Below are 12,823 nucleotides of genomic sequence, written 5' to 3'. Positions count from 1 at the left end.
CACACAGAAATCAGTGGCATGGACAGCCACACCATATTTTGCTTGAAACATGAAACACAGATGTGGTTGAATTTATTCTGCTACTGTGTCTTCTTAATGTCTCTCAGCCTTAGCCCTAAATATCACAGTGTCAAGGCATATGAACTAACAGGTTATAGAGCAAACATACAATGATCACAACACATAGGTTGTAATATGGCACATTTTTCCTGGCTTGGGAAGCCAGTGATTTTACCCACACACTGCTACTGGGGGAGGGGTGGTGATCAAAGATTGGATACCATTACCATGGTTACTACTCACATCAGTATCTTCAGTCACATGTTGTCACGGTAACGACAGCTCTGTTACGGTGAAGAGAGTCATGTGACTGAGGTGGGAGTGCGTTCTAGGGAATAATGTTCTCCCTAGATAACGTAGCCCACAGCCTATATATAGCCTAGTATATTCTGATAAGAGCAGGGAGAGAGTGTCCTTGAATAGCTTGTTTTGTGTGGTTGACAACGTGGTGTGGATATTTTGCTTAGTTTACACAGGTGTTTCTCAGACCCAGGGGTAGAATTGGCGGGCTCTGATATCTCACTGTGCTCACGAAAAAGTGGTGCAGAGCACACAGCAGTGTTGCCTACGAAGAGGCGGAATACGGCGGGTGCAGCTCCGTAAATATTATGTTGAAACACAGCAGTCTTTTAAAGGCGCTTTGTGCGTCGGTAATCCGCTCTGATGTCACGATCAGGAGGAGTTGACCGCTCAGGCCTAATCCATGCAAATTGTCTGAAGGTACAGAGGGACCAGCAAAAATGGTGAAACGAATTGTTACGCGACCAACCCATTCATACTGACGAACAGGTAAGATTATATTTATCATCCAGCATATAGGGCAACGATTAACATGACAGCGACTGGCATGTCGACCGCATTCCGTCGGTAGTATATAGAATGGAATGGAATGAATGAAGGTAGCCGGTTGCGCCGATTATTTGACCACGAAAAGCAGCTGGCAGATGGATAATTTCATTAGATGTGTCACATTGTACAGCCTTTCATCGTCGTCGGACATTCAGACAGGTGCCTGTTTTTTAAATATGACGACAGTCCATTCGTAGTGCAGTTGTCAATAACAAAAATGTATTATTCAACCACAGGATCGAGCGCATAAATTGCTTGCTTTCCTTTTGGGCTGTGACACAGGATGACAGAATCGGGAAAGCGCTTTCTCATCCCATAGAATAGTGACTGTTCTGTCCGGACTCCGGACATATCGCGGTTGAAAAGCCACTTTATTGCACATAGGCCTATAACTAATACTGAACAAAATATGAACGTAACATGCAACAATTTCAAATATTTTACTGAGTTACAGTTCATATAAGGAAGTCAGTAAATTGAAATAAATGCATGAGGCCCTAATCTATGGATTTCACATGACTGTGCAGGAGCGCAGCAATGGGTGGGCCTGGCTCCCCAGTGGGTGGGCCTATGCCCTCCCAGGCCCACTCATTGCTGCGCTCCTACACAGTCAGCAATCATAATGAGGTTTTCGCCACAAAGGGGCTTTATTACAGACATAAATACTCCTCAATTTCCTCACGTTCAGGCATCTTTTTAAAAATGTCCTGCCTGCGGCCATGAAACGTGGGACTTGGATAAGCTTTAGTCAGTCATCACACCACCTTGCTTATACATTAATCCCATCCTGCTGAAACAACAAACATGTCATCAAAATGTAACCAGTAGACCTATTGATGCTACATGTAAACACTGTTTTAACATTGGCCTTGTCTCGTGTGTGTGTGTGTGTGTTTGTGTGTGTGTTAGGCTAGTGTAAAATCAGTGAGTTAATGGCTTGGTTAATCCCCTCCCTGGGGCTTTCACTGGAGCCCTGACAGATGGACGAGCAGTACACAGGTCACAGCTCCCTCCGTCGGCCCGGCTGCCTGGCCCATGTTGCCCACAGCCAGACCATCTGTGACCCGGGCACTGCCCCCCAGGTGCCCGCCCAGTCAGCAGCACCAAGCACCGGGGAAAGGGCATAAATCAAACATATCATCTGCACTCTGTCCTCCTCTCTGTCTGTTTCTGCCTGCACTAAGATTACTTTTCATCCTGAGGTTCTGCATTAACCTCTGCCCCTAGTCTCCACTCAGCTATCCAGCCGTTATTAAATCTGTACATTCTCTGCTTTCTGTATCCATCCAATTTGCATTTGAGCTACTCTCATTAATTCATAAAGTATAGAAGCCTATAGCTCTTAAAACTACAGAATACTGTACCTGCAAAATTGTGAAAGCTAATCCTACAGTGCCTTGCGAAAGTATTCGGCCCCCTTGAACTTTGCGATCTTTTGCCACATTTCAGGCTTCAAACATAAAGATATAAAACTGTATTTTTTTGTGAAGAATCAACAACAAGTGGGACACAATCATGAAGTGGAACGACATTTATTGGATATTTCAAACTTTTTTAACAAATCAAAAACTGAAAAATTGGGCGTGCAAAATTATTCAGCGCCCTTAAGTTAATACTTTGTAGCGCCACCTTTTGCTGCGATTACAGCTGTAAGTCGCTTGGGGTATGTCTCTATCAGTTTTGCACATCGAGAGACTGAAATGTTTTCCCATTCCTCCTTGCAAAACAGCTCGAGCTCAGTGAGGTTGGATGGAGAGCATTTGTGAACAGCAGTTTTCAGTTCTTTCCACAGATTCTCGATTGGATTCAGGTCTGGACTTTGACTTGGCCATTCTAACACCTGGATATGTTTATTTTTGAACCATTCCATTGTAGATTTTGCTTTATGTTTTGGATCATTGTCTTGTTGGAAGACAAATCTCCGTCCCAGTCTCAGGTCTTTTGCAGACTCCATCAGGTTTTCTTCCAGAATGGTCCTGTATTTGGCTCCATCCATCTTCCCATCAATTTTAACCATCTTCCCTGTCCCTGCTGAAGAAAAGCAGGCCCAAACCATGATGCTGCCACCACCATGTTTGACAGTGGGGATGGTGTGTTCAGCTGTGTTGCTTTTACGCCAAACATAACGTTTTGCATTGTTGCCAAAAAGTTCAATTTTGGTTTCATCTGACTAGAGCACCTTCTTCCACATGTTTGGTGTGTCTCCCAGGTGGCTTGTGGCAAACTTTAAATGACACTTTTTATGGATATCTTTAAGAAATGGCTTTCTTCTTGCCACTCTTCCATAAAGGCCAGATTTGTGCAATATACGACTGATTGTTGTCCTATGGACAGAGTCTCCCACCTCAGCTGTAGATCTCTGCAGTTCATCCAGAGCGATCATGGGCCTCTTGGCTGCATCTCTGATCAGTCTTCTCCTTGTATGAGCTGAAAGTTTAGAGGGACGGCCAGGTCTTGGTAGATTTGCAGTGGTCTGATACTCCTTCCATTTCAATATTATCGCTTGCACAGTGCTCCTTGGGATGTTTAAAGCTTGGGAAATCTTTTTGTATCCAAATCCGGCTTTAAACTTCTTCACAACAGTATCTCGGACCTGCCTGGTGTGTTCCTTGTTCTTCATGATGCTCTCTGCGCTTTTAACAGACCTCTGAGATTATCACAGTGCAGGTGCATTTATACGGAGACTTGATTACACACAGGTGGATTGTATTTATCATCATTAGTCATTTAGGTCAACATTGGATCATTCAGAGATCCTCACTGAACTTCTGGAGAGAGTTTGCTGCACTGAAAGTAAAGGGGCTGAATAATTTTGCACGCCCAATATTTCAGTTTTTGACTTGTTAAAAAAGTTTGAAATATCCAATAAATGTCGTTCCACTTCATGATTGTGTCCCACTTGTTGTTGATTCTTCACAAAAAAATACAGTTTTATATCTTTATGTTTGAAGCCTGAAATGTGGCAAAAGGTCGCAAAGTTCAAGGGGGCCGAATACTTTCGCAAGGCACTGTATACTATACTTTGAAATCAATATACTGCTGCTGAGTATACTGCATAATCTATCCAGAGTCCAGACATCAATATTCTGTACATTGAGCATACAGTTCAGGATTCAGCCCAGCCTCCTCTCTTTCAGGTCGGTGGTGTTGGGGCTTTGTCCTTCCTACTCTTTAATGCCAGCTGCTGTGCTGTGGTGGTGTGGTGTGGTGCTGCTGCTGGGGCAGGGAGAATATACCTGAGATTAAACACACCCAGATGAATCGGATGAGATTTGGTTTTTCCCTGGAGAATAGGGAGACCTGCAGCTTCTTATCTGTCAGTGTACATTCTGTGTCTGTGTCTGTGTCTGTGTTTGTGTGTGTGTCTGTGTCTCTCTCTGTGTGTGTGTGTGTGTGTGTGTGTGTGTGTGTGTGTGTGTGTGTGTGTGTGTGTGTGTGTGTGTGTGTGTGTGTGTGTGTTGTACTATGTAGATGTGTGTGCTATTGGCAAATCTCAATCTCAATATTTTTATTTGACCGAAATTGAGGATAGAATTTACATTAAAATGGATTTTGGGTGAGTGAGACATACTTCATAACCACAGTGGTGCTCTATCACTCTATCACTCAAAACACAATCCCATTCTCCTGTTTGTAGACATGCCTTCCTGACCCTGCTGTTTCATCCAGACCCCTGAACTATGATCTATCTGTTCTCATGAATTTCCTGTCTCCCTTCAGGCAGTGCTGTGAGTGGTGTTTCTTTGGAGACGGAAGGACCATGTTCTATATGTAAAAAGATTACAGCAGAGTGATGATCCACAAGCAGCAGGGGGAGCGGCTAGGTGATGCTGTGGGGGAGGAGCAGAAGTCTCCAGCTGCTCCCAGAAACAGGCATCCCAATGGCACAGCAGGAGGAGGCGGGGGAGAGGGTGTCCCTGTCCGGAGAAGTTGGAGACCCTGCCAAATGCTCGGTCAGGACGGGCAGGAACCTTATCTTCATCACCACCACCATCATCATCCCTCTATTCCGCACCAAGGTTCGGGCCGCGGCCCCCCACGGCACCATAGGCGTTCACCCTCAGGGCAGGGCCTGTCCAGGCAGGGGGAGGGAGTGGCTATGGAGCCTCCTCGCCACACCCAGCCGCCCCGCCCTGGCGTGGCCCGCTACCGCCGCCAGGGGGAGCCCAGGGTCAGAGTTCACAGACAGAGACAGCCGGCGAGAGACATCCAAGAGATCCACGACCCGCCGATTCCACATCATTGGTCATCTGACGCTTCTCTGACTGAGCAGAGTGACATGACTGGTCCAGCAACAATGAAGCAGCAGCACCTCATGCACTCCCCTCAACCCCACCACACACAGGACAGTGGAGCACCTGACCTTAATGCTGGTACTCTTACGCCAACACACCACACACCATGTCCCCCTGCACCTGATATACCCCCTCAAGAGCTGCTACCACCCCTTACCAACAGAGATTCTCCCCAGCCTCAGGAGGATGAGGAGAAGGAGGAGGAAGGGTGCAGCTCATCCATAACTCAGTATGTTAGTGCTCAGAGTGGATTTGACATCCAGACAGACCTAGAGTGGAACCAGGAGCAGGGGGGCCATGGAGAAGGGGACCTAAAAGAGACGAGTCTTGGAGAAGAGGACAAAAGAGAGAGGGATTTGGGAGAGGACAACCAGGAAGATGGAACAAATGGCCACTGTTCTGACACTGATAGTGCTGCCTCTCTAAGCATGGAGGCTCCGTCCCTGAGCCCACCTCCTCGCCAATCACCACCTACCTCTCCATCTCCATTCTCGCCCCCTCCACTTCAGTCTGAGCTCTCGGACCAATGTAGTGATGAGTTTAGCCCAAGCCCCACTCACGACACTGACATAATGCCTGACGATGAGAGCTGCACTGATTCTCCACTGTCCCATTCCGAATCTTTCACCTTTACAGACTCGTATCCAAAGACCTATGCAGAATTTTATTATGAGTCCTACCCACAGTCAGAATCTATCACAGAATCCTACACAGAGCCCTACGCAAAATCTTACCCCCAGTCTTTCCCCGAACCCTTGAAATTAATTAATTATCCAGACTTAGATAGAGAGCTCCACATGAGATCTGAGGCCGACCTTGATGAGCCATATGCAGAACCCTACCCAGAGCCCTATAGTTGTAGACAGAGGGAGCATGTTTATAAGGGAGCTACAGACACTGAGCCACCCACTAATCCACAACCACATGCCTCCTGGCCACGTAGGGAGGTAGGGTTACCACAGACCAGCCCCCCTTGGCAGGGTCGCTCAGTTGGCGCAAGACTGCACCACTACGATGACACTACGTCTGATGGGGAGGGTGACAGCCTTAAAGAAAGCTCCAGCTCTCAAAGCCTGGGGCCACCTCCCAGGTACGTGCAGGGTGAAACCCAGGCAGAGTATCCCAGCTCTGGGCAGCCTAGTTCAGGCAAGTTACAGGATGAGCAGGCCAGGATGGAGCTCAGGCTTCCAGCGGAAGGCCTTTCAGAGGACAGTGTCAGAGGATTAGGGAATGCCATTTCTCTGGCCATCAGGGACATCCGAGAGGCCATAGAGGAGGTGAAGACTAAGACGGTGAGATCGCCCTACACTCCTGACCAGCCCACAGAGCCTGTGTGGGTGATGAGACAGGAAGTCAGTCCTACTGAAGAGGAGTATTCCCCACAGCAGCCACCGGGAGGCAACGTGAGTGTGAGTATGAGGCAGCTCTGGATCACTATGGAAATCATTGGTTTGAAGTGTTTACATAGTTGTTTACATATTTGTTTGAAGTGTTTACATAGTTAAGTTGCATCATTGATAATAGTGAACAACTCTATGGGTGTGTGAGAATGGGGTCTGGCCAGGTGTGATATAGTTGTTTGTGTGATGTCGTTTGTATGTGTATGTTTTGTATTGTTTAAAATAAAATCTTACAACAAAAAAATTATAGTGAACAACTCAGTGGCAATAATGTTATTTACTCTGATCTGTTTAAATGTGCCACCAGAAAACATCAATAATATCATTAACTGAAGTTTTCTATATGTATTTCTTAATCTTTCCTACAGCCTGTCTCTCAGTCACCTTCACACTATACCCAAGTTCCAGCTCGCGACACAGTCCCATCCCCAGCCCAAGTTCTGGCGCAAGTCCCAGAGCCCATCTGTCCTGTGAGGGCAGAGTCCTCCAGAACACACCAGGTACAGCACAGGGAGCATAGAGAGCAGAAGGAACCGCCTCGGCCTCCATCGATTGAGGAGGTAAGTGACTGCCGTGCACTGTTTCAAATGCGGTTGACGTTTTATCATGAGTCTTGTACTGGAGGCAGAACCGAGCGATTTCTCCTTAGGCCAGCTGCAAAGTCAAAATTGGCTATATTGTAAAAAGTCATGAGAACAAAAATCACTTTTTGTTCTTAATTTAAGGTTGAAGGGATACTTTGGGATGTTGGCAATGAGGCCCTTTATCTACTTCCCCAGAGTTAGATGAACTCGTGGATACCATTTTTATGTCTCTGTGTGCAGTTTGAAGGAAGTTGCTAACTAGCGCTAGTGCAATTTCGAAGCAGAATTAGCGCAATGGCTGCAAGTCTGTGTGCTCTCAGATACCCATAGACTTCCAGTCATCGAGCTAATTCTGCTTCGTACTGGACACAGAGACATAAAAATGGTATCCACGAGTTCATCTGACTCTGGGGAAGTAGATTAAAGGCTTCATTGCCAAAATCCCAAAGTATCCCTTTAAGGTTGGACATTGGGGTTAGCAGTGTGGTTAAGGTTAGGGTTAGGTTTAAATCAGATTTTATGACTTTGTGGCTGTGCCAGCTAGTGACCACTCTGCAGAGCTGCCTCTACATGATTCATGATGAACACACTACTCTGAAAAGAGATGACTGAGGTTTAAGGAAGTTCTATTCTATAGTTACTGTCAACACCATTACTGATGTATAACAGTAATATTCCAATTTCAGATCCGGAGGAGTATGCCCTTCTTTCCCTCATATGTGGAAGGTGAGTGTCTCAGTTCTTGGAGACAAAGCTTTGCTGTGGTATAAAGGAATTCAAATGACATTATGGAACAAGTCAGGAGCAGTGGTATGTTTTCACTCAAATCTGATGTACAGACATTGTAATTTCTGATGACTATTGATTGTACCCAGCCTCAATGACCGTCTTGTCTATAGTCCCAGGGCCATGTGACCCAGAGGACCTGATCGATGGCATCATCTTTGCAGCCAGCTACCTGGGCTCCACCCACCTGCTGTCAGAGAGGACACCCACTAAGAGTGCCCGCATGCAGCAGGCCCAGGAGGCTATGAGCCGTGTCAGGGTGAGAGTCACATGGGGGTCAAATCAACTAGGACCCAATTCTCTTCCCTAATTTTCCTTTTCCTTTTTCAATCTTTTAAATGACCACTAACAAGGAGGTAAGAATTTCATAGATAACAATTCTCATGTCCTTAGATTCATATAATTATGTGCATTACATTTTTACTGAATAGTTATTGATAGATCTGCCAAATAACATTATTTAATGTCCATAAACAAGCATTGAAGAATGCCAAGGCCATCTGTCAGTTAGTGTATGTTGTTAACACATGCAGTCTGTTTCTTGAGGGATGCTCATATCACATTGATAAAGGGGCAACTTTTGAGGATGTTTGCCTTATAACCTCTGGACCAGTAACTTTTGTCAGATGTGATAGACAGCTGACATCACACATGCCCCATCTTACTGTTCTTTACTAAGCACTATTTTTATCGCTCTCTCTGGTTCTCTATCTCTCTCTCGATCTATTGCTTTTGCTATTCCATACGGCAGACCGCCCAAAAGCAAGCTAAACACAGAAAGAAGGTACAGTGACATTGTTACGGCTGTTTGTCCTGTGTCTTTTTATTATTATAACTAAGTCTTGTCTGTTATTGTTGTGAATAAAGTCTCATGTTGTTTAAATGCGGCTCTCCTCTCTCCCTAAATGTGCAGACTGAGGATGAGGTTCCTTCCTCCACTGAAGTGGATCTCTTCATGTCTACACAGAGGATCAAAGTGCTGAACGCAGACACTCAGGTAAATACTGTATACTATTCACCTTTACATCGACTCAAGGATAGCAAACACTATGTTGCAGGTACCAAACAATCTATAATATTAGTAAATCCAACACTACAAGTTATCAAACTTACCTCTCACCAGTAGTCACTGCTACCACACACACCTAAACTACACCCACATACTATACTGCCAAACACCTCTCTTTCCCTCTGCAGCCACATAACCATGTCCTTATCCTGTGTTCCTAGCAGGAGTCCATGATGGACCTGCCCCTGAGGACCATCTCCTACATTGCTGACATAGGCAACATGGTGGTGCTGATGGCCAGGGGGAAGATGGTGCGCTCCAGGAGCGCTCAGGAAAACTTGAACCAAACCACTGACCACTCTGACCACACCAACAGCCCTGCCCGTGACGACCTTCCCCAGTACAGGATGGTCTGCCACGTGTTTGAGTCAGAGGATGTAAGTGTGTGTGTGTGTATGTGTGTGTTTACAAATTATCTGTTTGACTCAGACACAAGTGTGTCGATGTAGGAATTGTGTGACCAATGTGATATGTACATATTTTTGTATTCATCAGTCATGTATGATGCCTCTCCTTCTCTCTGTCCAGGCCCAGCTCATAGCCCAGTCCATTGGCCAGGCATTCAGTGTGGCATATCAGGAGTTCCTGCGGGCCAATGGAATCGACCCAGAGGACTTGAGTCAGAGGGAGTACAGCGACCTGCTCAACACTCAGGACATGTACAACGATGACCTCATCCACTTCTCCAAGTCAGAGAACTGCAGAGACGTGAGTCAACCACTAGGGGGCAGGCCAGTGTTGTGCTTGATTGATATGGGATTTTCGATCTATAGTGGATATGTCAATTACTTTTAATACAGTACGAGGTAGACCTATAATACACGCAACCTTTCTTGTTAATGTAACAAATAGATGCACAAATTTCATCCTTATTGCAGTCAGAAAGCTAACTAGAACCATGAAGGCATTCAAGTGAACATAGTTGCATTGACCATAATTGCGTAAGTAGTGGTATATCATACTGTTCTGTGTATCCTACCTCAGGTTAACATCGAGAAGCAGAAGGGAGAGATGCTGGGGGTGGTCATAGTGGAATCAGGCTGGGGCTCTATCCTGCCCACCGTCATCATTGCTAGCATGATGCATTCTGGGCCAGCAGAGAAGTCTGGTCGACTCAACATTGGTGACCAGATTATGACCATCAATGGAACAAGTCTGGTTGGACTGCCCCTCTCCACCTGCCAGAGTATCATTAAGGTCAGTGTTTTTCTTTCTCTTTTTGTGTTTCCTTAAGTCTTTTTCCACGGTATCCTCTCCCTTTCTGTGTCACTGGAGCCCAACTGGGCATTTCTGCTGAAAATCAGATACATGGTTGTCAACCTTAATCTAGTCTGCCCCTCTGCAAGCCAGCACACATTGAAAACAATTGACTGACTCCTTGACCAGGCAGTTCTGAAAGCATCTGCATGTCTTTCCCTCGTCTTGGCTGTTAACTCCTGTTACAATCCTCCCCTAAATATCCATCTCTACTCTCCAGGGTCTGAAGGCCCAGTGCAGGATCAAGTTGAACATCGTCAGGTGTCCCCCCGTCACCATGGTGCTGATCCGCAGACCAGACCTCAGATACCAGCTGGGCTTCAGCGTACAGAATGGGATTGTGGGTACCATGACAATAGAAACCAATACAGATGTCCCCTTATATTTTTTTTTACATAATTGTAGTTCTTTATCAGCCGTTTGTCCCTCTCTCCTCCCTCTACAGATCTGCAGCCTGATGAGGGGGGGCATTGCTGAGAGAGGGGGGGTCCGCGTCGGTCATCGCATCATTGAGATCAACAGCCAGAGTGTGGTGGCCACGCCTCATGAGAAGATTGTTGACATCCTGTCTAATGCAGTGGGAGAGGTATGAGAAGACACTTAACAGCTAGAATGTACTACAGTCCAGGGTTGAGTCAATCTATTTGAACTCAGACAATTAATTTCTGGGATTTTATTGAGTTGAGAACGGTAGGAAGCCTTATGTCCGGCTGTGTAGCATGTGTCTGATCATGCAACCTGTGTTGTTTCTTTGTGCTGCAGATCCACATGAAGACTATGCCTGCAGCCATGTACCGTCTGCTGACTGCCCAGGAACAGCCAGTCTACATCTGAAAATGCTGTCCACATTAAGAGGATTTACTTCCATTGTATTTAATTACATGCATTTATTTATTAACCATGTATTCATTGATTTTCACTCTCACTGAAATGCTTGAAATGTTTTTGTTCTTCCCCATTTCTCAGCACTGACTTGCCTTAATCTGAATCCATTTTCATTATACATATGAATGACAAGTGCATCGCTGAAGGCACAAATTAATTTACCAGTATAAATGTGATGCGTTTGATCAATAACCAAAGAACTGAATTTAATGTGCATATTTAAGAAAAACAACGAGCAAGGAATACATTTGGTCTTTCAGGGTCCTATGAATGTACTATAATACTACACATGCAAACAGTTGCCATGGGGGCATGGAAACCAAAATGTGAGCTTGCCATTGGACAAAACAACAAAAAAACAACACTTAAATTAAGGCTTGCATGTACAAATATGTAACTGCAACGCAAAGGCAATGTCCTTAGATGTTGCAGCTATGCTATAATTTGCACCGAGTTGAATAAACTCCCAGAAGCCATCCTGCTTGAGCCAGCATTAGAAATACACACAGCACTGTCACCTTTATTTATAGAATGAACTAAGACACAAGTGAAAGTTAAGTTATTTATTTGTGTATTTGTTTGAGAAAGTAAAACTCCCTACAGTCGATTTCAGCAGCCTGAGGAACATGAATAAAAAATAGTAGAGGAATACAGACATGTAGAGCAAAGCAACAGACATGTTAAAGACAGTAAGAGTCACTGGTAAAAAAAACAAAAACGTATATACTGTATATGCCATAAAAATGTGATCGTCTCAGGTTGTATGGATGCAGCTAATACAGAAGTAAACTGGCATGTTTTGCCCATCACCTCTGAGAGCCAAGTGTTGACTGCTTGTTTGTTCTTTCAGTGATCTGACACTGTTACACTTTCAGAGCTAAAGGCACTTTGTATGTGCTGATCTCTAGTATTTAAGGAGACAAAATGTCCAAGTGTAGAGTAAATCAAAAGGGTATACAATGCATGATTTAAAAGGATACAGGCTAGATTCTCCACCACTAGCAGACCATAGAGCAGCAGTAGACAAAATATTCTGTCCGTCCAAATACATTTCTATTAATGTAACAAAGAATGCGATGTATAACATGTATAAAGATAAATATATACACAAATGTAAGATTTACATTTCTTTTAAAAGACAGGGTACTCAGACTCCATTGGTCTGGGCAGATATGACTGAGGGGTTGAGGGTGAAGATCAAACACTACCCATCAGGGTACACATGAGGTTGGGAGGTTAAAAATGCAGATTCACCATCCACATAGTGAGGCAAACAAACAGTCAAGGTAAGGACACATACTTGGTTAGTGGTCACAAGGAACGGGATATATCCTCCTGCCACTAGGTCGGGCCAAAGATTCGGATAGGCAACCGTAACACTAGGCTGTTTGAGTGAGCACAGTGAGGGCCTCGCTGATTGGGTGAGAACGAAAGGGTGCGATAGGTGGGTCTGTCTGTCCTACAGCTCAGTGTCTTTGTATTTCTGGGGGTTACTGTAGTAGCCTCGTCTGGTCTGGTCAGCCAGCTGTCTGCGGTACTCTTCCTCATCATCGTCGAAATGACCCCTGCTCTCAGAGTACGGTGGCCTGGAGGATGGGGTCTGGGGCTCCGGGTTGGAGCTGGAGCTTGACACAGGAG

At 45.2% G+C, this 12,823-nt stretch overlaps 2 protein-coding genes across 5 annotated transcripts in view; one reads left to right on the top strand and one right to left on the bottom strand.

The window, feature by feature from the left end:
* Nucleotides 1-272: 272 nt before the first annotated feature.
* Nucleotides 273-12,003, top strand: apba1b (amyloid beta (A4) precursor protein-binding, family A, member 1b). 2 transcript variants are annotated; one of them, XM_021602352.3, is made up of 13 exons: nucleotides 273-849; nucleotides 4,630-6,613; nucleotides 6,973-7,164; nucleotides 7,875-7,914; nucleotides 8,088-8,233; nucleotides 8,726-8,758; nucleotides 8,888-8,971; nucleotides 9,208-9,420; nucleotides 9,572-9,751; nucleotides 10,028-10,240; nucleotides 10,521-10,640; nucleotides 10,746-10,886; nucleotides 11,063-12,003. In XM_021602352.3, exons 2-13 carry the CDS (start codon nucleotides 4,703-4,705, stop codon nucleotides 11,132-11,134), a joined length of 3,345 nt encoding a protein of 1,114 aa, XP_021458027.2. In that variant the 5' UTR covers nucleotides 273-849; nucleotides 4,630-4,702; the 3' UTR covers nucleotides 11,135-12,003. The 2 variants fall into 2 exon arrangements, with proteins under 2 accessions (XP_021458027.2, XP_021458026.2); XM_021602351.3 differs by having other exon boundaries at nucleotides 9,205-9,420.
* Nucleotides 11,734-12,823, bottom strand: part of LOC110523554 (tight junction protein 2) — a 43,329-nt gene continuing 42,239 nt past the window's right edge. For all 3 annotated transcript variants that reach the window (XM_021602350.3, XM_021602349.3, XM_021602346.3), the window contains one exon: nucleotides 11,734-12,810. In XM_021602350.3, coding sequence (XP_021458025.2) covers nucleotides 12,645-12,810 — 166 coding nt within the window. In that variant the 3' untranslated portion in view covers nucleotides 11,734-12,644. The remainder of the gene's footprint in view (nucleotides 12,811-12,823) is intronic.

The sequence above is a fragment of the Oncorhynchus mykiss genome, chromosome 5 (assembly GCF_057628025.1).
Source record: "Oncorhynchus mykiss isolate SJ-2025 chromosome 5, ASM5762802v1, whole genome shotgun sequence".
NCBI lineage: Eukaryota > Metazoa > Chordata > Actinopteri > Salmoniformes > Salmonidae > Oncorhynchus > Oncorhynchus mykiss.
Note: the sequence above shows the minus strand (reverse complement) of the source record. Positions and strands in the feature narration are given on the sequence as shown.

Coding starts and splice junctions, on each gene's coding strand:
- apba1b (XM_021602351.3), top strand. CDS start 4,703: ATGATCCACAAGCAGCAGGGGGAGCGGCTAGGTGATGCTGTGGGGGAG. Junction 9,421..9,571: donor ACGTGTTTGAGTCAGAGGAT/GTAAGTGTGTGT, acceptor CTCTCTGTCCAG/GCCCAGCTCATAGCCCAGTC. Junction 10,641..10,745: donor TCAGCGTACAGAATGGGATT/GTGGGTACCATG, acceptor CTCCCTCTACAG/ATCTGCAGCCTGATGAGGGG.